The 25,564-nt window shown below is 45.6% G+C and overlaps 1 protein-coding gene across 1 annotated transcript; it reads left to right on the forward strand.

The window, feature by feature from the left end:
* Positions 1-640: 640 nt before the first annotated feature.
* LOC135887650 (butyrophilin subfamily 1 member A1-like) lies at positions 641-24,328 on the forward strand. Its single transcript, XM_065415371.1, has 9 exons — positions 641-739; positions 3,365-3,481; positions 6,706-7,053; positions 8,201-8,482; positions 9,776-9,880; positions 11,369-11,389; positions 11,922-11,942; positions 19,755-19,781; positions 23,826-24,328. Exons 2-9 carry the CDS (start codon positions 3,382-3,384, stop codon positions 24,326-24,328), a joined length of 1,407 nt encoding a protein of 468 aa, XP_065271443.1. The 5' UTR covers positions 641-739; positions 3,365-3,381.
* Positions 24,329-25,564: the final 1,236 nt, after the last annotated feature.

The following is a 25,564-nucleotide window of genomic DNA, read 5'->3' on the forward strand; positions in this document are numbered from 1 at the left end:
TGGAGCTGCACCGAGCTCTTCTTTAGGTCTGTGTTGCTGGGAAGCTTGTCTCTTTCCCCAACAGAAGTTGATCCAATAAAATATCTCACATCATCCACCTTGTCTCTCTAATAGACCGGGGCCAACATGGCTGCAACAGCACAGCCAATCATTTCTGATGAACTTGATGTTTTGGAAGGTCACGATCTTCAGTGGGAAACCGGAACTTCCTTTTTGAAATCACGACTGGATTCAGACTCAGTTGTTCAGGTGTCCTAGTTACCTGAATCCAGTCATGATTTCAAAGAGAATCTTCTTCCTGCTTTTGCTGAATCTAATAAACTAAATAGCAACCCATCCCCCCCAACACCAACAACAAAGCCCCTTTTGTTAACATAAAGTTCCGGTTTCCCACACACTTGCGGTGCAGCAGGGCTGGGGCTGTTTCTTTAAGAGAAAACTCGAACCTCCCCACGTGACAGGGTTTGGAATGAGTGAATCGACAGTGTTACTTTCACTTTCCCCAGGCGAACGCTGCGAGCCGAGCGCAGGTTTATCAATTCGGGAAAAAAACACATTTCATTTAACAACGTTCTGCGGAAAAGCCATGAGACAAAACTGCAGCTGGTTGATCGCCAGAATTAGCTGAGCAACATGCGTGAAAAACGGGAACAGTCAATGAACGTGTAACTATCCCAGCCAAAGGAGTGAAGTCTGACCACACCCGGAAGATTTTAAACTTCTCAGAAAACCCAATCAGGTGGGTGAATTTTGCTTCAGAAGGACTGTTTATAACGTCTAATACTCGATACTTGTTGCTTGGACAGTTTTTTAAAAACACAAGGAGTAAATAATCCTGTGATAATTTGTTTCTCTCTTTATGGAAACTTGACAGTATATCTACATTCAAAGTGATGTACTGTCAAATACGTTGCAGTTTGTTTTCATAGCAATGTAACGTGACCTTTACAGCTTGTTGAATTAGTCATTTATTTGTTTTGCTGAATTTTATTCAAGAACAGTGGTCTCAATACTGTTCTTGGGGGAGATTTGTAACAAATAACTGCCTATATTGTGAATACAGGAAACTTACTGCACCAAACCCAGCTGCTATCAATCTAGTTTTCTGCCTGTGCTGTCATTGCAGTTTTCTGCCTCTTGACTGGGGGGGCGGGGTGAATCCTTTTGTTCTTGTAAAAAATAAAATCATGCTCCGAATCAATTGAAACAGAAAACAGCCTCCTTTTCTCCTTCTGACTTCAGTGGGAATTAAGCACGTGCCTAAAGTTGATCTTGTGTTCAAGACTGTCACTGAGTAGGGACTTCAGGCTATATTAAAAAAGGGAAATTTATATATTGTGTAACAGATTATCTCCTCTTGTGTGGAAAGCCATTCAAGGGGCAATATCATGAAGAAACCTATAGGAGTACAGCTATTTAAAAATGGCAGTATTGTTGTGAAATTATGTTTTTGTTTTGTTTAAAACATTTTGCTTATTTTTAAATTTTTAATCATGTATTATTGCACAAAATATTAGATTTTAGTTTTCATTTTTTCTCCCTTTTCTCCTGTGAGACAGGATAAGGGATGGGTGAATAAAATGTTTTTATTCCATTTGTTTAGGGTTTCTTATTCTGAATCAATCTGAAATATTTTTTTCATTTAGCATCATTTTGTTGAAAAATTAGAAACATTAAAATAATAGGAAAAATCAGTTTTTAAAAAGAATTCTAAAAGCCATATTCTATTGAAAAATCATTTTTGTTTAAGTATTTTTGACCAGGTTCTGTATTGTCAACTCTCATAGTTATTTGTGATTTTTATTTTAAGTCTCACCGTATTTGGTAATTTTCTGAAAGCCCTAATGTTCTAGTTTTGAGTTTGTGAGAATATTTGATTTCATTTAAAGTAAAAAATAAATGTCTCGCTTTTATAGTTGCAGGGGAAAGTTTAAGATTGAGTGTACCCTCAAGGCTCAGAAACCAAATGGCAAAAAATAAGAACTCAAAATATATATTTAAAATATTTATTTTAAGTCAAACACATACCTTTTTTTGACCCATTTTGTGATTATTATTTTAAGTGTGTGTGCGGGGGGCGGGGGAGGATTTTTTGTCTTGATTTTCATAAAGCAACAAATATTCTAAAGCACAAAGAAAAAAACACCCCACAAAAATGTACAGCTTGTATATGTTCCCATAATTAAGCAATTATGCAGTTTTACAGCTAATCAAAGCTACAAGACAGACAATCATAGGCACGGGAAGTAGGGGTGTGTGGGGGGGTACAGTGTCCCCAAGTTTTATGCGGGGCTCCGCTCCTGGTCCCAGGGCTCCAATCCTGGCCCCGCACGTGGGGATCCACTCCTGCCTGCCACTAGCTGTGGCTCCAGCCTCAGTCCCTTTACCCCTGTCTGGGCCCCACCCTTCTGGAGATACAGCACTGCTCCCAGCCCCAGCTCTGAGGGGAGGGCGTGTGGGGTGTGAACAGGGGTAAAGGGGGCACGAGGTAAAAATTTTGGGAGCACTTTCACTGGCTTTCAGCACCCCCACTGTAAAAACTGTTCAAGGGCCACTGCAGACAACACAAGACCATACAATACCACACACACCTAACACATTAGTGTGGGGGTTACACTGACTTTTGAATACTGGGTTTGGCAGTGCTGCTGCTCTGTTTTGGAAAGGCACAAACAAATTTCAGTTTTCTGCAATAATTCATCCAATCTACACAAACCAATGTATCACACCTATTCATTTAATTCATCAAAGTGCTGCAGTTCTTTGGCAATAAGGGTCTGAAGGAAATGTCAGACACTCAGGGTGGATGAAAATTGATCTTTAAAAACTGATTTCAAAAAATTAAATCAGAGGCTTTTCTTTCACTTGGATTTTTTAATTTAAATTAAATACTGGTTTATCTTTCAAATTAAAATTATGACAACTGATGCTAAGGCATATATATATTCAAGCTTCAAAAAATTTAAAGAAAATCAGATCAGTGAAGTGATGGCAGTCACTGGCTAAGCACCTGGAAGCAGAATTTGTTGAAGGGCTCACCCAGCTTTTGACAGCAATAGCCTCTTCTGCAGGTACAGAGAAAATATTTTGTTCATTTCAATGTACCCAACTAGCTCAATTCAATGACTTGTCCATTCGGAGTTGAAAAATCAGGTAAGTTCGTTTTCCACTTCGAACCTATCAATAAAAACAAGGTGTGAGAGGATGAGATCTACCAGCTCTAAAATCTTGAAGGACACGGTGACCAGAAACAATCAGTTCAATTCACTAACTACAGATAATAGTTCCTTTTTCTAACAAATCAGATTTGAATGCAAAACATGTTTTAGTAACCAATTTTTCTCTTCCCTATCCTGTTGTCCAGATCAAGTTACAGTGAAGATGAAGGTTCTTTCATTCTGTCCTAGCTCTACATTGAGCGCCTCTCTGCCTAATTTGATCATTTTCTTCATTACTTATCCCATTCACAAGCTGGAATCAGGTAGGAATCCCACTGGTCCTGCTGCTGCTTGTAGGATTTGTTTAATTGTAGTGATTTATAAATCATGCCTATTCCACTCCTTTGTACAAAACTGAAAAAAAACCCAAACCAAAACCAAAGAAACCCCAAACCCACCCCTACAACAAATTTCAGATTGGCTCAATATCAGTAAATAAGTCTCCACTTCCTCCCCAATTCTCCACCTGCTGCATATGAGGCAACTCAGTTTCTCTATCTATCTAGGTACTTATATCATCATAGTATCTGAGTGTGAGGCTGTATGGAATATGGGTGACCATTTATAATAGCATTGATACCAATATTACAAAATCACAATAAATCTTATACAAGATATGCCATGAGAAGTAATTATGCCGCTCTACCCTGCGCTGACTAGGCCTCAACTGGAGTCTTGTGCCCAGTTCTGGGTGCCACATTTCAGAAAAGTTATGGACAAATTGGAGAGAGTCCAGAGAAGAGCAACAAGGATGATTAGGGGTCTGGAAAACATGTCTTATGAGGGAAGATTGAAAGAAGTGGGTTTGTTTAGTCTGGAAAAGAGAAGACTGAGAGGGGACATAACAGTTTTCAAATACCTCAAATGTTGTTATAAGGAGGAGGGAGAAAAATTGTTTTCCTTAACCTCTGATGATAGGACAAGAAGCAATGGTCTTAAACTGCAGCAAGGGAGATTTAGGTTGGACATTAGGAAAAACTTCCTAACTGTCAGGGTGGTTAGGAACTGGAATAAATTGCCTAGGGAGGTTGTAGAATCTCCATCATTGTCTAACCTGCTCTTAAAAATCTCCAAACACCTGTGAGGGATGGTTTAGATAGTGCTGGTCCTACCATGAGTGCAGGGTGCAGGACTTGATGACCTCTCGAGGTCCCTTCCAGTTCTATGATTCTATTGTAAGGTATCAGCAAATCATGCCTTTTCCACTAAATATGATCAGCTTGTTTATAGGTATCTATCATCTTTGTATGGTGAGATATAAATATGTATGGTATATTTGTGTCAAACTTGTGCTGTACATTTGGGTGACGCCCCCAGCAGACCGGCATCAGAACTATCCAGTCTGCTGTAGAATGAACCATTGAGAGAAGCCCAGGGCTATGAGTCAGCAGGACATGTAGACAAGTATCAGAGGGGTAGCTGTGTTAGTCTGTATCCCCAAAAACAACAAGGAGTCCGGTGGCACCTTAAAGACTAACAGATTTATTTGGGAAAAGCTTATGTCCAAAATAAATCTTTGCCTTTAAGGTGCCACTGGACTCCTTGTTGTTTTTCAGGACGTGTAGGGACATGTACAGGCGCCGACTTCTACTGGTGCCGGTGAGTGCTTGACCCCCCCCCCCCCTTGCCCCCGCCCCGACTCCACCCCTGCCCTGCCCCCTCCCTTCCCCATTCCAACCCCTTCCCCAAAGTCCCCCTCAACCCCGCACCCTCTCTCTCCCATTCCAACTCCTTCCCCAAATTCCCGCCCCAGACCTGCCTCTTCCCTGCCTCCTCCCCTGAGCATGCCACGTTTCCACTCCTCTCCCTCCCTCCCAGAGCTTGCTACAGGTGTTTGGCAGCAGCAAGCGCTGGGAGGTAGGTGGAGGAGGAGGTGGTGTGGGGCGGGGAATTTGGCTGCCAGTGGGTGCTCCAGCGCCAGATCACCCACGGAATCGGCACCTATGGAGACATGCCGATGGACAGGGGACTCCAAGTTCCTTTTCATGCCTATGTGCTGTGAGTTTGTGTTTGGTACAAAGGATGTACACGCCACATGGCAAAGGATATAAAAAGGCAGTTGCATCTTCTCCATTTTGTCTGCAGTCCTGCTTCTCACCTCTGGAGTAACTTCCCTACAAACTGAAGCTTTGAACAAAGGACTGATAGATCCATCCAAGCTTTGGATGTGTTCCAGAGGGACTTTGCAAGCTAGCAAATTCACCAGTGCTGCTAAGAACCTGATATATGGATTCTGAAGTCTCTCTCTCTCTCTCTCTGTATATATATGTGTGTGTATATATATATGAAAGTATCTGACTGCTTTGACCATTTAGCAACTCTCTTCTTTTTCATTCATTTTCTTTTCTAATAAAACCTTTAGATTTAGATACTAAAGGATTGGCTAGCAGCATGGTATTTTGGGTAAGATTCAAACTAGTATTGATCTGGTAATGTGTCTGGTCGTTTGGGGAACTAAAGGAACATTTTGTAAAGTGAATAGAGTTTTTAAGTAACTTCTCACTGTACTGAACCTATTTGCTGATTGGGAGCCAGAGACTGGAATGCAGTAAAGGGGGCTGTGTGATTTCTTTTCTTGATAACCAGTGTGGGGGATCAGGAGCACAGTTTGTGACTGGTTGGTGACTCTAACTATAGTGTAAACCACCAGTTTTGGGAGAATCTTCTCTCCTTTTTGCAGCCTTCCCTTACGTTGGCATTTTCACTCTGGGCTGCCCTACGCACCTCTGGTCATGCTGAGCATCCTACTTCATATGCTCGCATCCTCTGTGACCCAATCCTTTCTCAGACACCAAGGCAACCTGGCCTAAAGCTGAAGTGATTTGAGGTCAGTGAAGCCAAGGCAAGTGAGTCCCAGAGTTGAAGACCCTTTACTGAAAATGTCCTGGCAGTGACCCCGTCTCACTAAAAACAGGTGGAGGGTGGGGGGCAAAGGAGTAAAACTCAAGAACCTCATCTCATCTCAATGAAAATTGTATCCTCATACGAGGTGATAGGTGGTGGTCTCCAAAGAAGCTGGGTCCCAAAACATTAGGGTGAAATTCTAGGTGATTTCTGTTGACTTCAATGGAGTCAGGATTTCATCTTTTCACCCTTCTCATCAATCAATGCTGAGAATCACATCAGAAATAAAGTGAAGGCAGGAACAGATCATAGAGCTCAGGCATACAGTGTATATGCTCAGGTCACTCTGTCCGTTCACGGGGCACTGAAATGGCTCTATGGCATGTCAAATTAATATAAGGGGGGTTACCAGTGACACCTATATCTGAGCTGGCCTGTCACTTTTTAATGCAACTCTCCCCTCCCCCCCCCTTCATTTGGTTGTTATTGTGCCAAATTTCAATGTTCACGTTGGAAATTTGATTGCCAGGTGTCTGCCTCATGCTGAATTTTTGGAAACTTTTTGAACCTATTGAATCAGTCATGAATATATATATTTTTTCCCTCTGAGCTTCTTCTCTTTTTGCTTTGGTGTATTTCACAGCCCAATTCAGCGTGACCGGACCTGGTCACCCTGTCACTGCTGTTGTGGGTGAGGCCACTGTGTTACCCTGTCACCTGTCCCCCAGGATGAGTGCTGTGAATATGGAGGTGAGGTGGTTCCGATCTCAGTTCTCTGCAGTTGCGCATCTGTACCGTGATGGACAGGATCAGTATAGAGAGCAGATGCCAGACTATCATGGAAGGACAGAGCTTTTGAAAGATGGCATCACGGATGGGAATGTTTCCTTGCAGATTCTTAATATCAGAAGCTCAGATGAAGGCCAATACCACTGCTTTGTTAAAGATGATGTTTTTTATGAAGAAGCCATATTGGAACTGAAGGTAGCAGGTCAGCAGCTCTTGTCTATATTATCTTATTATGGTCTGCAGGTTTTATTCTTTCCTACTGCAAAAACTGTGACTAGCAACTTGTGAATTATTTTAGAGTAACATAGTGTGACTAGATTTCAGCACATCACCACATTCATACACTTTGGAAAATATGCTGAAAACTTTCCCAAGGTTTTATTAAAGACATTTTCAGAATGGTCAAGAGATTTCCTTGCCCAAAAGATGTTTTTGGTTGACTTCAAAAGGAGGGAGAGAAAGGAGGGAAAAGACTTCTAGACAAATATGGACCTGGTTTATACTAGAAAAGTAGGTCACCCCATGAGTGACAAAACTAAGCTGACCTAAGTCCTCATGCAGGCAGCGCTGGGGTCAACAGAATAATTCTTCTGTCAGCCTAGCTTCTGCCTCTCAAAGAGGTGTATTATCAACGACACCAGGAGAAGTCCTCTGTTGATGTAAGTAGTGTCTACACTGAAGCACCACAGCAGTGAAGCTGTGCTGCTGTAGCCTTTCAAGTGTGGACAGCCCATGGTCTTCCAATTTCTCTGCAGTCATTTTGAGGCGTGGCTAAGGTGGGACTGCCAGGTTTACATGGCCTTCTGACATGGTCACTACTGGTAGTTAGTTGGGGTGCAGTCAAAATCAGTTGTAGCTTTCTGATTTGCTGAGGCCACATAAAGATGGTGGCGGGGGGGGAGACATTATGTATTTACCGTTAGTGGATGAGTCCGAGTGTTTGTCTCCTGCTGCTCTGACACAGTAACCATGGAGCCAGTTAGATTTATTTATTTATTCAAAAATAGAACAAACAAAATGTCTATCCAATATACTAAAAACTGGATTTCTGAAAAATTCATATCCCACTAGGTATTTAAATGAAGTGGCCAGATTTCCAAATTTGTTCAATGCTCCATTGCTCTTGGGTGGAGAGGACACTTATTCAGTGAAATTATTTTAAATATTTGTTCACATCCATTCCTGTGTCCATGCATATTGGGAATTCAGAAATTCCAGTGTTCATTTATCCCTTCTACATGATCAAGTGATCTCTAGTGGGAGTAAGGGATCCACAATCTATCACTCATCCTTTTAGCTTTTAAATTACCCCATTGATTTAATCACACATTGATGTAATTTTCTTCTAGCTTTGGGCTCCAATCCTCTCATCTCTGTGGAGAGTCACCAGGATGGAGGGATCCGGGTGGTTTGTCAATCGGCTGGGTGGTACCCAGAGCCCAAGGTGCTATGGAGAGATCTCAGTGGGCAAGAATTACCATCACTCTCTGAAGCAAAATCCCTAGGGGATAGTGGCCTGTTTGAAACAGAAAATTCTATTATTATAAAAGAATGTTCAAACCAGAACCTGTCCTGTTGGATCAGGAACACCTTTCTCAATCAAGAAAAGGAATCAACAGTTTATATAGCAGGTCAATTACCAGCTAAACCCACAAGCTTAAATCACCTTAATCGGAAACAAAACAAAACAAAGAACTGAAGCATCTGTTGTGCATATTTTACAACTACATAAAAACAAAGAAGTTCAGAAACTGGTACCTTAACAGGTCACAACTCAGGCAATCTGCCTTAATTTTGAAGATTCAGTTTTATCAGAGTTTTGGGTTTCATGTAAATTTAATCTTAACTCTGATACTCCTGAAACTCTTACTTAAAAAAAAAAAAAAAAAAAAGTATGATTTTGAGAAGAAATATTCACCAAACCTTGAAAGAGTTTGTTCCTAAAAACTTAACTTCACCACAGTGATTTTGTGACTGTAGAAATTTTTACACTATGGTTTGGTTGCTACCGTTTCAATAAGTGAAATGTCACCAAATTATGTGGGCTTGTTTCTGTTGACATTCAATGGCAGTTGTGCTCATAACTCACTTTGCCTTTGTTTACACAGAAAAGCTGCACTGATTATCTACTGTGTTATTGAGGAAACCCCTTGTTTGAATGCTCTTATTTCAATTTCAGAGTGTCCTGTGTATTTAGCTTTCCTTACTGATTGATACTAAATGGATAAAGGACACTATTCAGCTGATTTACAATTTAAAGTTTTGTCAACCAGTTTAGTTAAATTGGGGCAGTCCTGTTACGTGGTCAGCTGTGGAATCAATGTAACAACGACTGCATGAGTGTTACACCAGTTTCACTAAACCAGTGCACAAATCCTGTGTGGAGAAGGCCTTAGGCATGTTTGAAATGCCCACCCTGGCTAGATGATTTAAATGCTGTAAACACAAGAACGGCAAAAGAAGATGAATCAATTTTCAGCACTTAATGTTTGGATTAATTGCGATTATGATTCATCAAAATAATTGGGGAAATTATTAGTGACTCACCAAAATATTCTAATTACTCCTGCAATTTCTGAATGTTGCTGAACAGTGAGGACCAAATTGTTTGCTGTCTTAACTCCACTGAAGTCAATGCGGTTTTGTGAGCAGAGAATTTGCCCCTGAACTCAATAAAGCTCTGAATACCATGAATCAAACCAGGCCTGTTCATTCACAGGTTGATCAGTGCTAAAGCTGTGTTGATTGGGGTAATTTTTACAATCCGGTTTTGGTCTTTTGTGTAGCAGAGAGGGGGTCATGTTTTCACTCTTATCTCACATACGTCCTGCTGGGGACTATTTACGTAGTTAAGTGCAATAGAGAAAAAATTAGTGTTATTCCTGCTTCCAAACTAATGCAAATCCTGGGGGTTTATTTTTCAGATTTCTTTTTCCCGAGGGTGAATCCATGGATGGTGGCTCTGAGTGTGATTCTCCTGGTTTTGTTTGGTTTCATTGGCCTCACTGTTTATCTATTTAAAATAAAAGGTAAATGTCACAGTGGGAAATTTAATGAAATTAACAAGAAATTTTCTTCTAATAAATGAAAAAAGGGAAGAATGAAATTTTACACTAGGTCAAGCAGGGAAAGCACAGACCTGCACTGCGCTCCCCTCAGCAGCACAGGGAAGGAACCATTACTAAGGTTTCCATTTGCTCCAGGGGGCAGTGATCTGCACCAGCCCTTTACAGGCACAGAATATTTCTCCCCCAGAACTGCCTGAGTTAAGCTGAATGGAACATTTGGGGAAGGGGTGGAGGGGAGAGTGACCCAAAACCTTCTCCACTCCTCATTCTTTTCTGCCCACTTTCCCCCCAGCTGTGCAGTTATTCCCCCCTCAGTCCCCATGGACTTTGGGAATTCATTAATGTCTTTTTCCCTCCTCTGATAAGTAAATATTTTGTACAGAGTTGGGCCCCAGTAACGATTGTGTGTGATTTTTATTTTGAGAGCAGTTGTCTGTGATTTCATTTACTATTAAAAAGAAATTGGAATAAGACAGAGCCTGGCAAATTTCATCCCAATAGGTAATATTAAAAAAATATACACAGTAGAAAAGAGGGGTCTGAATAGACATGAGCTCTGAGCCTTAACCTGAGTTCTGACAATGGTGAGAAACAAGAAGTCAGAGATGGAGAAGGGAAAACTTTTTCTCCTGGTGTTGAGAATATGAAACCCATCAACGGCTCATGAATTGTATAATCACTGTGCAACTTTCACAAAATGCAGACAACTGTAGAACCAAGGCAAAAATGCTCCTAATAAGAATTTATATTTATTTCTGTTTATTTTTAATGGAACAGGATAGAGAAACCTGTAAATGTCATGCTCTTTCCTCCAACAAGTAAAACTTCTGTACAAATTTGTCTCCTCATAAGGGTATTTCTTTGTTTATTTATGAATTTTTTGGGTGGAGTTTTTTAACCAGAAAAAGATGAAAGCCCAGATACTGAATCACTAACATCAGTTAGATCTTTGCCATTGACTTCAATGAGTATAGGATTAAGCACTGAATGCACAAGTCATATCGCTAAAAAAATAATGCTGATAATTTGAGGGCCAGAAATTCCAGTCTGTACCCCCCACAGCTCCGAGCAAAGCCAATGGGAATGTGAGAGATAATACAAGGAAGCAGGATTGGGCTCTAATGGCTAGATTTTTAAAGGTATATAATTGCTAACTCTCCCTGGAATCAGTGGGAGTTAGGCTCCTAAATGTCTTGAAAAATCAGACCCTAATTCCATAAGGCATTCAAAACTTTCAGAATTGTAAATCCTTCCAGAATTGTAAATAGTCAGTTACCGTTGGACACTTAACTCTTGTGTGGCCACATGGTTAATAAAACATGAATGAAATGTTTGGTATTTAGGGGCCAGGTGTTCATATCATGAAAACACTCTTTTAAATCTCCATTAACTGAAAATATTCTTAAATAACTTATATTTACATCTGTTTGCTTTATTTTATTTCTTTAGGGAAACATCTTAGAGAAATCAGTAAGTTCAATTTTTCTCCACATAGAACCTTTTCCATTAAGTTGTTTGCTGTTTTATTATTTATGATGATGATTATTAAAGAGAGAGAAATTTGAAAATCACATGAAATAACACTGATAATGTATTGATAATTATTCAGTATGTGGGTAAGAGGAAATCAGAAAGAAAATGTTCTTTGAAATATATCTTCTCTGAGGGTGAAATCCACATGGTGCTGGAGACACCATGACATGGGGGACCAAGAGGACTCTGTGCCCTCAAATGTCCTCTTGCCTCATCTGACAAGTAAATAATTTGGTCCAACGTGGATCTTGTGTGTAATTATATTTGAGGAGGAGTTGTTCATTTTTTCATTTAATGTTAAAAGGAAATTGGAATGAAATTAAGCCTGATAAGTTTCATCCCAACAGGTAATATGAAAAGTTATACACAATGTTCAACTTTCACAAAACTCAGACAACTGTATATCCAAGAGAAAAATGCTCCTAATAATAATTCTTGTTGTTTTGTCTGTTTGGTTTTTTTTTTTTAGGGAAACATGATACAGAAATCAGTAAGTGTTGTGCCCTTTTCTCCAACAAGGAAAACTTTGTACAAATTTGTCTCCTCGTGTTTTATTTTTTAAATGAGAAAAACATGAATGCCCTGATGCTGCACCACTAACACCAATTAGAGCTGTGCCTTTGATTTCAACGAGTGTAGGATCCAACACTAAATGCACAAGTCACATCACTAAAAGAATAATGTTGATAATTTTAGGGCCCAATATTACATTCCGTGCACACCTAATGCTCCCATCGAAGTGAACGGGAACATGTAATATGCAAGGAAGCGGGAATGGACTCTAAGGGTAGCTTTCTAAAGGTAATTGGACCCCTAATGCCAGTTGAAATCAATGGGAGTTAGGAACCTAATTACCTTTAAAAACCTGGCCCTAATTCCCTAGGGAATTCAAAACTTTCAGAAGTGTAAGTCCATGCAGATAATCAATTATTTTCTGATACTTTACTCTAGTATACTCACAAAATGAGCCCAAACGTCTACACCTCAATTATGCAGGCCCCCAGCCCATGTCTTATGAGCCTAGTTAGCTGACATGGGTCAATTGAGGGTATTCAGTTGCTATGTAGCCACACCCTATGGGACTTCACAGGTGCTCCGCTCCCTGCCTGTGGGTTGGAAAGAGACTCTTCTCCCCGGACGTCAGTTGTTTCCCTGCCCATAGCCTGGATCAATGGGTTGGTGAGGGACAGGCTGCATGATGGGAGGTTGATTCCATCCTAGAAGAGAAGCACTTAATTCTCCACTTGCGAAGTAACTCCCTTCTCTCCATGTGTCAGTATACAATGCCTGCATCTGTAACTTTCACTCTATGCATCCGAAGAAGTGAGGTTTTTACCCATGAAAGCTTATGCCCAAATAAATCTGTTAGTCTTTAAGGTGCCACCAGACTCCTTGTTGTTTTTGAGGATCCAGACAAACACGGCTACCCCCTGATACTTGACACTTAAGTAGTGTGTATTTGTTTCTGATTCTGTGTTACCAAGTTCTCTTTGAAGATCATCTAGGTAAGTGTTTCTATTTCTCGAATGCAGGCTTTTCCGTGGTGTTGAAACTATCTCTGGATCTGTTGATCTCTCGCCCTTCTGCCAGGTGGAGTCGGCAGCAACAACGGCTGGGTTCAATGTCAAGGGTTCCTCTTAGCAACACAAAACGGAAAACATTTGAGAGCCCACCCAGTAATCTAGGAAAATGTAACTCCTGGGCCTCTTTAAGACTATATAGTGGCCCCTTTAAAGTTTATAGCGGCACAGCTGTACCACTGCAGCTGCCCTGCAATCGGGTCTCCCGTGTAGCCGGTCTGTGCCGACCTCCCACCAGCATAATTCAACCACCCCCAATGAGCGGCATTAGCTATGTCGCTGGGAGCGTGTCTCCCGCCGACACAGCACTGTCCACACCGGTGCTTATGTTGGTCAGGGGCGTGCTTTTTTCACACTCTGACTGAAAAAAGTTTTACTGACAAAAGTGTAAGTGTAGACACAGGATAAGAGACAAAACTTCCCACTCACCCGCCCTGAGTCTGGGTGTAACAAAAGAAAACTTGTATTACAAGGCAAAGGGGCCCCAGCATTGTTCTGGGAAAACACCACAGCCACAATTCGAAAGCATGTAACCCTAAGCAAACACCAACCTCCTTTGCCTCAGTTTCCCACCTTGCCATGTGAAAATCCAATGAGCGAACGACCTGTAACACACCATTCCCCTCTCCCACCACTGCAGCCCACTCACAGTTGGTTGCTCTTAATCAGCTAAGACCCAGAGTTCAGAGGTGCCCTCACATGGCTTCACCTCCCACCCCTGAAAGGGGTGTGTGTGTGTGTGTGAGGGGGCATTGAGCAAGGTGTCTGCTGCTGCCTCCACCTCTGCAACTTGGTTGCTGCTGCTGCTATCACTGTCATCACTGGCCATAGGTGCCGACAGCCCCCGAGCACCCACGGGGAACAATTATCAGGTGCTCTGCACCCACCCACAGCCAAGTTCCCCCCTTCTCCCCCCGGCGCATCTCACCCACTGGCGGCCTCGCTGACCAACACTTCCCCCTCCCTCCCAGTGCCTCCATCCTCCCATGAAACAGCTGTTTCATGGCACTCAGGATGCTCTGGGAAGGAGGGGGAGGAGCGGGGATGCAGAACGCTTGGGGGAGGAGGCGGGGAAGAGGCAGGGTGGGGCTGGGGACGTCGGGAAGGGGGTGGAATGAGGTGGGGCGTGGGCGAAGCAGGGGGTGGAATGGGGGGGCGGAGCAGGGGTGGGAAGAGGTGGGGTTGGGGGAAGGGGTGGGGGCGGGGCCTGGGGCGGAGCAGGGGGTCCCCGGCCAGAGGGGAGGTCGGCACCTATGCCACTGGCTGCTCACTGCCTCCCATCCCTGAAAAGGGGTGAGGGACATCAAGCAATGCCTCTGCTGCCTCTGGAACTTGCTCACTGCGGCTGCTGTCTCTGCCACCACTGGCTGCTGCCTCTGCCGCTGGTTCTGCTGTTTTTTCTGGTGCTGTTACCTCTGCCACCGCTCAGCTCCACTGCTGTTCTCACGGCTGCTGCTGGCCACCCACTGCCACTTCTGCAATGGTGCGTTCTGAGGTTCTGTGACCTCCCAGGGATTTCAGGAGGCCGTGGCTGCTGCTGCATCTCCATGTTGTTCACTGCAGCCCTGTCCCCGCACTAGGTTTATGACTTGGCCCCTAGGCCTGCTCATCAGTGGTTTCAGCTCTTGCCATCACTGAACTGAAACAAGGGCTCTCCATGGAGTCTAATCAGCTCTGGCTTTAAACATGGGAGAGGGGAGGGGAGGGTCCAATGGTACCTAGGGCTCTCGAAGGGGAGTTCATAGCATCAGGCAGGAACACGTGTCTCCAACCGCTCTGATTTTTACTGGGTTTTGGCATCTCTATCCCCTGCTTCGCCAGTGAGCTGTAATTTAGGGTGTCACTGTGACATACCCAGGATACAATCCAGACTAATGGGTAGCTGTGTCACCCCTGCCCTGCAACCTGGGTGCCCTATACAATGCTCTGCCTCTGTAGCCTCCTACCTGGACATCTCACAAACAGCCTCCACTGGGGCTGGATTCTTTAATTGATTTGCAGATTAAAACCAAGTCCTTAAACTGGCATCAGAAGGGGACTGGGAGCCAGTGGAGGGACTGGAACATGGGCCTGATGTGTCACTGTGGCCTAAGCCCTGGAGAAGGCCGGCAGCTGCATTAGGTACCCGCTGGAGCCTTCACACTCAGCTGTGGATTCAGTGATCTACAGTAACCCAGCCTGGCGGCGGCAGAGACAGGGCTCACTGTGGCCAGATCCTTGCCCACAGGAAGATGCAGAGTTTCCTAGTGAGCTGGGATGTTTAGACACTGATGCTACCTGGTCACCTAGGCCTAGTGAAGGATCCCATAGGACCTGAGTCTTTGCACCTTGACTTGGGTGAATGGGGCTGTACAAATTCAATGGAATGAAGGGAAGTGTCTCATCCAGTTCTTCAAAATGTGTCCCCTGCTTCTGAATCACTTTGCTCTTGCCTGGGTTCATCTTAAGCCAGCTGCTCTTCATCCCAAAGCCCTGGTGTTCCTGCATTTGTAAATCCTTGAAAGTAGTCAGTTACTGTTGGACACTTAACTCTAGTGTGGGCACATGGTTAGTAAAACATGAATGAAATATTTGGTATTTAGGGGCCAGGTGTTCATATCATGAAAACACTCCTTTAAATCTCCATTAACTGAAAATATTCTTAAATAACTTGTATTTACGTCTGTTTCCTTTATTTCATTTCTTTTTAGGGAAACATCGTAGAGAAATCAGTAAGTTCAGTTTTTCTCCACATAGACCCTTTTCCATTAAGTTGTTTGTTGTTTTATTATTTATGATGATGATTATTAAAGAGATCTCAATTTGAAAATCACATGAAATATCAGTGATAATGTATTGATAATTATTCAGTATGTGGGTAAGAGGAAATCAGAAAGAAAATGTTCTTTGAAATATATTTTCTCTGAGGGTGAAATCCACATGGTGCTGGAGGCACCGTGACATGGGGGACCAGGAGGACTCTGTGCCCTCAAATGTCCTCTTGCCTCATCTGACAAGTAAATAATTTGGTCCAACGTGGATCTTGTGTGTAATTATATTTGAGGATGAGTTGTTTATTTTTTCATTTAATGTTAAAAGGAAATTGGAATGAAATTAAGCCTGATAAATTCCCCATTCTCCCACCCCGCTCAGGTAGTCTGAAAAGTTAAACATTGTGTATAACTTTTACAAAACTCAGACAACCGTATATCCAAGAGAAAAATGCTCCTAATAATAATTTATATTTATTAAATGGGTTGGGTTTTTTTAGGGAAACGTGATCCAGAAATCATTAAGTGTTGTGCCCTTTTCTCCAACAAGGAAAACTTTGTACAAATTTGTCTCCTCGTGTTTTATTTTTTAAATGAGAAAAACATGCATGCCCTGATGCTGCACCACTAACATCAATTAGAGCTGTGCCTTTGATTTCAACGAGTGTAGGATCCAACTCTAAATGCACAAGTCACATCACTAAAAGAATAATGTTGATAATTTTAGGACCCAATATTACATTCCGTTCACACCTAACGCTCCCAGAAAAGTGAATGGGAACATATAATATGCAAGGAAGTGGGAATGGACTCTAAGGGTAGCTTTCTAAAGGTAATTGGACCCCTAATGCCAATTGAAATCAATAGGAGTTAGGAACCTAATTACATTTAAAAACCTGGCCCTAATTCCCTTGGGAATTCAAAACTTTCAGAAGTGTAAGTCCATGCAGATAATCAATTATTTTTTGATACTTTACTCTAGTATACTCACAAAATGAGCCCAAACGTCTACACCTCAATTATGCAGGCCCCCAGCCCATGTCTTATGAGCCTAGTTAGCTGACATGGGTCAATTGGGGATATTCAGTTGCTGTGTAGCCACACCCTATGGGACTTCACAGGTGCTCCGTGCCCTGCCTGTGGGTTGGAAAGGGACTCTTTTCCCCAGACCTCAGTTGTTTCCCTGCCCATAGCCTGGATCAATGGGTTTGTGAGGGACAGGCTGCATGATGGGAGGCTGGGGTTGATTCCATCCTAGAAGAGAAGCACTTAATTAGTGTGTGTTTGTTTCTGATTCTGTGGTACCTAGATGATCTTCAAAGAGAACTTGGTAAGTGTTTCTGTTTCTCGAATGCAGCCTTTTCCGTGGGGTTGAAACTATCTCTGGACCTATCGATCTCTCGCCCTTCTGCCAGGTGGAGTCGGCAGCAACACGGGCTGGGTTCAATGTCAAGGGTTCCTCTTAGCAACACAAACCAGAAAACACTTGAGACCCCCCCCCCCCAATAATCTGGGAAAATTTAACTGCTGGGCCTCTTTAATGCTCTGTAGTTGCCCCTTTAAGGCTTATAGTGGCACAGCTGTACTACTGCAGCTGCCCTGCAATCGGGTCTCCCGTGTAGCCGGTCTGTGCCGACCTCCCACCAGCATAATTTAACCACCCCCAATGAGCGGCATTAGCTATGTCGCTGGGAGCGTGTCTCCCGCCAACATAGCACTGTCCACACCCGTGCTTTTGTCGGTGAAACGTATGTCGGTCGGGACGTGCTTTTTTCACACCCTGACTGACAAAAGTTTTACTGACAAAAGTGCAAGTGTAAACACAGGATAAGACACAAAACTTCCCACTCACCCGCCCTGAGTCTGGATGTAACAAAAGAAAACTTTTATTACAAGGCAAAGGGAACCCAGCATTGTTCTGGGAAAACACCACAGCCACGATTCGAAAACATGTAACCCTGAGCAATGTCCTTTGCCTCAGTTTCCCACCTTGCCATGTGAAAATCCAATGAGCGAATGACCTGTAACACACCACTCCCCTCTCCTGCCCCTGCAGCCCACTCACAGTTGGTTGCTCTTAATCGGCCAAGCCCAGAGTTCAGAGGTGCCCTCATATGGATTCACCTCCCACCCCTGAAAGGTGTGTGTGTGGGGGGGGGGCATTGAGCAAGGCATCCGCTGTTGCCTCCCCGTCTGCAACTGGCTTGCTGCTGCTATCACTGTCGCCACTGGCCATAGGTGCCAACAGCCCCGGAGCACCCACAGGGAAAATTAGCGGGTGCTCTGCACCCACCCACAGCCAAGCTCCCCCCTCCCACCAGCGCATCTCGTCAACTAGTGGCCTCGCTGACCAACTCTTCCCCCTCCCTCCCAGTGCCTCCCACCTGCCACAAAACAGCTGCTTCATGGCACTCAGGATGCTCTGGGAAGGAGGGGGAGGAGCGGGGATGTGGCACGCTTGGGGGAGCAGGTGAGGAAGAGGCGGGGTGGGGCCTGGGACTTGGGGAAGAGGGTGGAATGAGGTGGGTTGGGGGCGGAGACATGGGGAGAGGGGTGGAATGTGGGGCAGAGCACGGGTGGGAAGAAGTGGGGTAGGGGGTTGGGGGAAGGGGTGCAGTGGGGGCGGGGTCTGGGGTGGAGCAGGGGGTCCAGCACCCAGCGGCCAGAAGGGAAGTCGGCACCTATGCCACTGGCTGCTCACTGCCTCCCATCCCTGAAAAGGGGTGAGGGACATCGCGCAATGCCTCTGCTGCCACTGCTGCCTCTGGAACTTGCTCACTGCGGCTGCTGTCTCTGCCACCACTGGCCGCTGCCTCTGCCGCTGGTTCTGCTGGTTTTTCTGGTGCTGTTACCTCTGCCACCGCTCAGCTCCATTGCTGTTCTCACGGCTGCTGCTGGCCACCCACTGCCACTTCTGCAATGGTGCGTTCTGAGGTTCCACGACCTCCCAGGGATTTCAGGAGGCCGTGGCTGCTGCTGCATCTCCATGTTGTTCACTGCAGCCCTGTCTCCACACTAGGTCTATGACTTGGCCCCTCGACCTGCTCATCAGTGTTTTCAGCTCTTGCAATCACTGAACTGAAACAAGGGCTCTCCATGGAGTCTAATCAGCTCTGGCTTTAATCATGGGAGAGGGGAGGGGAGGGTCAAATGGTACCTAGGGCTCTCGAAGGGGAGTTCATAGCATCAGGCAGGAACCCCTGTCCCCAACCGCTCTGATTTTCACTGGGTTTTGGCATCTCTATCCCCTGCTTCGCCAGTGAGCTTTAATTTAGGGTGTCACTGTGACATACCCAGGGTACAATCCAGACTAATGGGTAGCTGTGTCACCCCCACCCTGCAACCTGGGTGCCCTATACAATGCTCTGCCTCTGTAGCCTCCTACCTGGACATCTCACAAACAGCCTCCACTGGGGCTGGATTCTTTAATTGATTTTCAGATTAAAACCAAGTCCTTAAACTGGCATCAGAAGGGGACTGGGAGCCAGTGGAGGGACTGGAACATAGGCCTGATGTGTTCACTGTGGCCTAAGCCCTGGACAAGGCCAGCAGCTGCATTAGGTACCAGCTGGAGCCTTCACACTCAGCTGTGGATTCAGTGATCTACAGTAACCCAGCCTGGCGGCGGCAGAGACAGGGCTCACTGTGGCCAGATCCTTGCCCACAGGAAGATGCAGAGTTTCCTAGTGAGCTGGGATGTTTAGACACTGATGCTACCTGGTCACCTAGACCTAGTGAAGGGTCACACAGGGCCTGCGTCTTTGCACCTCGACTTTGGTGAATGGGGGCTGTAGAAATTCAATGGAATGAACAGGGGGAGTCTCATCTAGTTCTTCAAAATGTGCCCCTGCTTCTGAATCACTTTGCTCTTGCCTCGGTTCAGCTTAAGCCGGCTGCTCTTCATCCCAGAGCCCTGATGTTCCTGCATTTGCTCAGCTGAGTTCTCATCCCTCGCTCTGTGTTTCGTTTCAGACTGGAGAAGAAACATCATCTGCCCGGGTAACTACAGCTCCTATTGCATTGATATTCAAAGCTCCCCCTGCCCGGAGACTTCCAGTCTCTTTTTCTCATGCAGTTAATATTTTACACTAGCTCTTTGGGGCAGGGACGGCTCTGTACTAAGGTGAAAAGACTCAAAGGTTTGTGTGGCCAACGTTGTGATTTTGGGTGCCTAAGGCGCTCTTCTGTGCACACTTGAAGCTCAGAGGATTCTCAGCGAGATGCTGTTAGAGTCCCTGATGGGGCTGGAGGCTCAGAGAGGGAGGAGGGGACAAAGGCCTGGGCCAGGACCAGGTTAATGTCTAGGCTGCTCATTTCAATTTTCAGAAGCCCTAACAGGGTTGCATGTGCCCAGACAGCTGCTGCTCCAGCCATGGCACAGGTACATGGCAGCCGGCAGGGGTTAGCACATTCACTACACACAGACACCCATTGGTCACACACAGAGATAGAGACCCCATCACACTGACTGTAACCCCCCAAACACACGGCAGGAGCCAAGCTGCATGAGAAGCCAGGGAAGCCAGTAAGGGCACAGAGAGAGCCAGTGTGGGCGCTGGAATTCCTTGGGGAAGATGGGGCAGGAGAGGAGAAGTATGGGGAGAGGTAAGGTTAGGGAGTGGGAGAGGAATAGAGGGATGCACAGGGGATTTCGGGAGTGGTCCCTGTGGGGAATGATTCTTCTTCCAGGGGGCCACAACTGAGGTTGGCTAGTCAAGTCCAGTGAAGACTGTGAGGCCATTCAGAGGGACCTACCTCCTTCCTCCTCCCCCCCCCCCCAAGCTGTGTGAAAGGTAAACATGGTGGGATATGAAATGCACTGGTGATAAATGAACGTACCATGGAGGGAAAAAATTGAACATCTCATTCACATTACAGGGTTTGAAAATAAGTGCATCAGCAGCTCAGTAAGGCACCCTGGAATTCACTGTGGCCAGCTTGACAAAAACCTCTGCTCACTGCGCAGCTCTGGGGAAAAGATCAAACAAAATGTGAGAATCTATAAAAATGGGATGGTGAACAACATGGAAATATTATACAGCCATTCTATCAATGTGGTTTGCCCTTATCTGGAGTTCTGTTTTGGGTACCGCTCACCCATCTCAGAAAGGGTACTGAAGAAGAAAAGGGGGCTCAAAGAAAGGTAATGAGAATCAGCATGAGGAGAAATTGAAAAAAATTGAGAATTTTTACCTTTCAAAGAGAGGAGCGAGAGGGGACATGATACAAGTACAGAATATTGCACAACCCCCCTGAACAGAATATGATTAAGGCTGCAATGTTGAAGACTTGATAGTTAGGAAATGCCAGTTTTATGCCTGCCTGTACATCCTTACTTCTCACCGCTTGTGCATCCATCCTGGGCAGTGAAAGAATGAGGCAGGGGTCCTGTGGCAAAAACAGTATGTGTGCATGTAATTGGTGATTGTATCATCATACACACACACCGGACAGTGGCTAATGGTCCAACCCCAGGGACACAATATGTGGCCAGAGAACACAACAGAAGGGTAGCGAGAGTGGAGAAAGGAGCTTTACAGGCAATAACAGGTACAGACACTGGGAACTGGTGGAATAATTTCAGTTCTTCCAGCTCCTCGTGCAGCTCTGGGTGTGCAGCTCTGGCCTGTGGTCTTTGCGATCAGTGTTTGATGGGGCCGATAAAGCATTGGGCTGAACCAATGGATGTGTGTGTGTGTGTGTGGGGGGGGGGTGTATGTTAACATGTGTCTGCTGAGTTAGTCCGGTCTTTGCCAGTGTCAGACAGGAAGATGAACAATCCAGCTTTGGAAAATAACAAGACAGCAGAGGAATGTGAGCCAAAGAAATGGACACACGTTATTTACATTTGCTCATTTTTGCACCACAAACCACATGCTTGCCAGGGAGTTTTCTTTATCTTTTGCTTGTGCTAAGAATCAGTGCACTAAGAGAGACATCTGTGCTGGCCACACAACCAACTCTGAAACTGAACGGCACAGGCTGGGATGGGACAGATTGGTCAGTGAAGGAGGTAAAAGCCTGAGAAGTAGGTCAGGGTCAGTACACGGGGGAAGGGTGACATAGACATGAGTTTGGTGGTGGGGAGAGAAGACTGGACTTAAACTCCCAGGATCCTTTGGAAAATGGGGCCTAGGCACTCCGTGGATTTTGAAAATTGTACCCAAAGCCAACAAGTTCATGTTCATTCTCTATCTTTAGTTAAGGAGGGCAACCCCTGACCCCATTAGACTGTCTGCAGGGACAAAAACCTGCTACAGTGGACAACTTGGAAGGGAAAATATCAAATCTTCTCCTATGCCCCAGCTGCCCTCTGGCCTTTATATTATATTCACAGGAGAAAAAACAAAAAACAAAAACCTTTTCTCCCACTCAGGGCTGCCGATGGATGGGGGGAGGAGGCAAAGGGGGCAACTGTCCTGGGGCCCGGAGATTATTACGGGCCCAGGGCCCCTGGCCGCCATGGCTGCGGCCAGAGTCCCAGGCCCTTTAAATCACCGCCAGAGTTCTGGGCGGCGGGCCGGTCAGCACTGCAGGGCTGGGTGAGGGAAACTATCCCTCAATTCTGTTTTTATGAATTCTGAATTATTCTCAATTCAGCCCTGCTCCCATCCCTTTCAGAATTCCCCTTCATGCCTCAGGCCTACTCCCATTGAATTTCAGGGGAGATTGGCCAGCAACATGAATGGCAGCCGGACCAGGTCTTTGTTCGCAGGCTTGCAATGTCACTTCAGAGTGTCAGAAGGGAAAGTCTAATTTATGATTATTAATAATTATAAAAGTGATAGAAATTCTGCTAAGGAAAAAAGAGTCTGTTAAAATTGTAGCCACTGAGAGAGAAATGCTCACACGTGTATTTGGGGATTGTTTACTTTATGCTGAACTCTAGAACTTATTTTTTTCCCAGTGTAACATTTTATACGCATATGGGGCCACTCAGTCATTCCCAGAACACTGGACATTTCCAGACTGTCGGGATTGGTTTGGGCCCACCCGTGCCACCCCATCCTCATTGGTGTGATGGTGTGTGTGAGGTCATGCCGCATGGGGGACACCATTTTTCAGAGATGGAGGGGGTGGAGTGATGTTCCCCCATCCAATACTGGACAAAATCACATCCCTTTTAGCACCCGTGCTGGACAGCAGACAAACCTCTCAGAGACCTGTCCATTTTAATCCCGGACAAGTGACTTCCCTCTATACAACACTAATTTCAGTTAATATGCTTGTTCAGATCTCATCTCTGATTCTGTTTCCAGGGCTGGGAAGTTCTGCGCCACCTGTACAACAAGGTAACTGAAGTTCAGATTCTATCAATGTGCCAATCTCAGCTGCTGTTAGAACGTTTTCCTTCTTTCCCCTGACTGTGGCCGTGGGAGGGGAGTTCGTTGCTCAGGGCAGAGCTCACAAGCATCCTGCCTTTCACAGCACATCCGGAGCGGGGGAGGTGGTGTAGCCATGGCCTGACGTACAGCAGTAAATCCAGACACTATTGTGTCTACTCCTCCTGTCCCTCCTCTGCCTTCATGTGCAGTGCGACCTGCAGAGCTTCCTGGGCACAACGCCCAGCCTGGCTGCACAGCCACTGACGTGTCCCAGCCCCAAGCACAGGGCCAAAGACACAACTCCTTCTACCCACCAGCTCCCCAGGGCTGTTCCTGCTCCCATCCCCCTCCCTGCCTGAGGCCCTGGGGGCCAGAGCCATGGTCTGTGGAACAGGAGCAAACTGAATTCTGGGTCTGTTCTTCAATGCCCAACAACTGAGGATTAACAATTCAGAGTTTGGAGACAGAGGAAGTGTAAATGCTAAAATTTGCTCCACGGCTGGCCCATCTCTGCCAGGGGCGTGACTCTCCCCTGCACTATGCTGACATCTCAGAGCTGTCCCCATTCAGAGCTGAGGGGTAAATCCTGGAGGAAGGAAATTCCCTGGTTCACTCTCCAGCTGGGGCAGATTCTGTCACTGATGCCATCAACCCCTCCCATAGGGCCAAGCTCTGCCCCTAACGCTCTGATTCTCTCTCTTCAGCCAATGTGAATAAGTCAATATGACGGCTCATCCCGAACTCATCCTGTCTGAGGATGGGAAAAGTGTGACATGGGAAGACACAGAGCAGCGACTCCCCAACAACCCTGAGAGATTTGACACTGAGCCCTGGGTGCTGGGCTGTGAGGGATTCACCTCGGGGAGACATTGCTGGGAGGTGGCGGTGGGGGGTGGGGGATACTGGGCTGTGGGGGTGGCCAGAGAGTCTGTGAGGAGGAAGGAAGGGATCAGCCTCAGCCCTGAGGGGGGGATCTGGGCTGTGGAGCAGGGCTGGCGTGATCAGTTCTGGGCTCTCACCTCCCCTGTGACCCCCCTGCCCCTGAGCCGGGTCCCCAGCAGGATCCGGGTTTGTCTGGACTGTGACCGGGGGCAGGTGACATTTATCGATGCTGGTGATGAGGCCCCGATCTTCACTTTCCCACCGGGCTCCATCCCTGAGGAGAGAATCCGACCCTGGCTCCGGGTGCGGTGGGGATCCTGGCTCCAACTGCGTCCCTGAGACACACAGCAGAGGGGGGAAACGGAAATCAGCCTCTCTAGCCTCATGGACCCCAGTCTCTATGATCTTGGAGGACTCCCATCTACCCAGCCCCTTTCTCATCTCTATGGCTGCTGGAAGCACCTCCCCCTCCCTCTCTGCAGTCTCGGGGATGAGGGGGAAGAACCCCTGGGGCTGCAGGAGAGGCCCTGAGGGGCAGAGGTGGGGGCTGGGCAGTGGGTAGCACTAACAGCCGGGTAGGGGACAGGTAGAGATGGGGTTGGCAGGGACACACCATGAATCAATCAGGGTTTGGGGGGTTGGGGAGAAGCAGCAGCAGCAGGGAGCGTTTTGTACAGATCTGTGTCCTTAGCTCTCATTCGGGGCTCCCTAGGGTGACCAGACAGCAGGTGTGAAAAATCGGGATGAGGGTGGGGGTTAATAGGAGCCTATATAAGAAAAAGACCCCAAAATCAGGACTGTCCCTATAAAATCGGGACATCTGGTCACCCTAGGGCTCTCAGCCCAGGATTAGCAAGAGGGGAAGGGATAAGATCAGGGAAAGAATAGAGCAGCAAAGGGGGATGATTTGTGACAGGTAGGAGAGACACAGGGAAATAAACAGGGATGGAAAGTGAGGACTAGAACAATAACACTGCTCTACAGCCAAAATGCTTCTGAAATAAATGTAGTCAAACTTTACTAATTCTGGGTCACTGAGAACGAAAATGATGCTTAAAATTGTTGATTGGCTCTACTTTTCAAGATATGCTATTGGGTCAGTATATACGTCCCTTGACTTGGGAATGGCGGAGGATAAGTGAGTTATAAAGGGAAGGGATCTCAATTTAAACCAGAAATGACTAAAATACATCTTTGACTGGATCTATGAATAAATCTATGACTGGGTTTGGACAGTACTTGCTTTTTAGGCAAAACAATGAATGATGCAATCTGAAGCTGGTATTGCGTCATACATGATATGAATTGCACCATGTTATTCCTAGAAGTCATGGATGATGCAATCCTAACGAAGCTTACATCACTCTGCTGAACAAATTGCCCTATATCAGCTCTAGAAATTATACAGTGTCGTGCTCTCTTATTTGTCAGTGTTAGATTTTGCAAAGGGACACATTTCTGTTTAGCCAAAGTGAGCAGAGATGCCTTGTACTTGTGTGAACAGTGCAGATAACTTCTGCTATGTTTGTGGTGAAGTAACTTTTGCATCACAAAAGCGCAGTATAACCACTATGG

The sequence above is a fragment of the Emys orbicularis genome, chromosome 13, assembly GCF_028017835.1.
Source record: "Emys orbicularis isolate rEmyOrb1 chromosome 13, rEmyOrb1.hap1, whole genome shotgun sequence".
Lineage (NCBI taxonomy): Eukaryota > Metazoa > Chordata > Testudines > Emydidae > Emys > Emys orbicularis.

Coding starts and splice junctions, on each gene's coding strand:
- LOC135887650 (XM_065415371.1), top strand. CDS start 3,382: ATGAAGGTTCTTTCATTCTGTCCTAGCTCTACATTGAGCGCCTCTCTG. Junction 11,943..19,754: donor GAAACATGATACAGAAATCA/GTAAGTGTTGTG, acceptor GTTTCGTTTCAG/ACTGGAGAAGAAACATCATC. Junction 19,782..23,825: donor AAGAAACATCATCTGCCCGG/GTAACTACAGCT, acceptor AATGTGAATAAG/TCAATATGACGGCTCATCCC.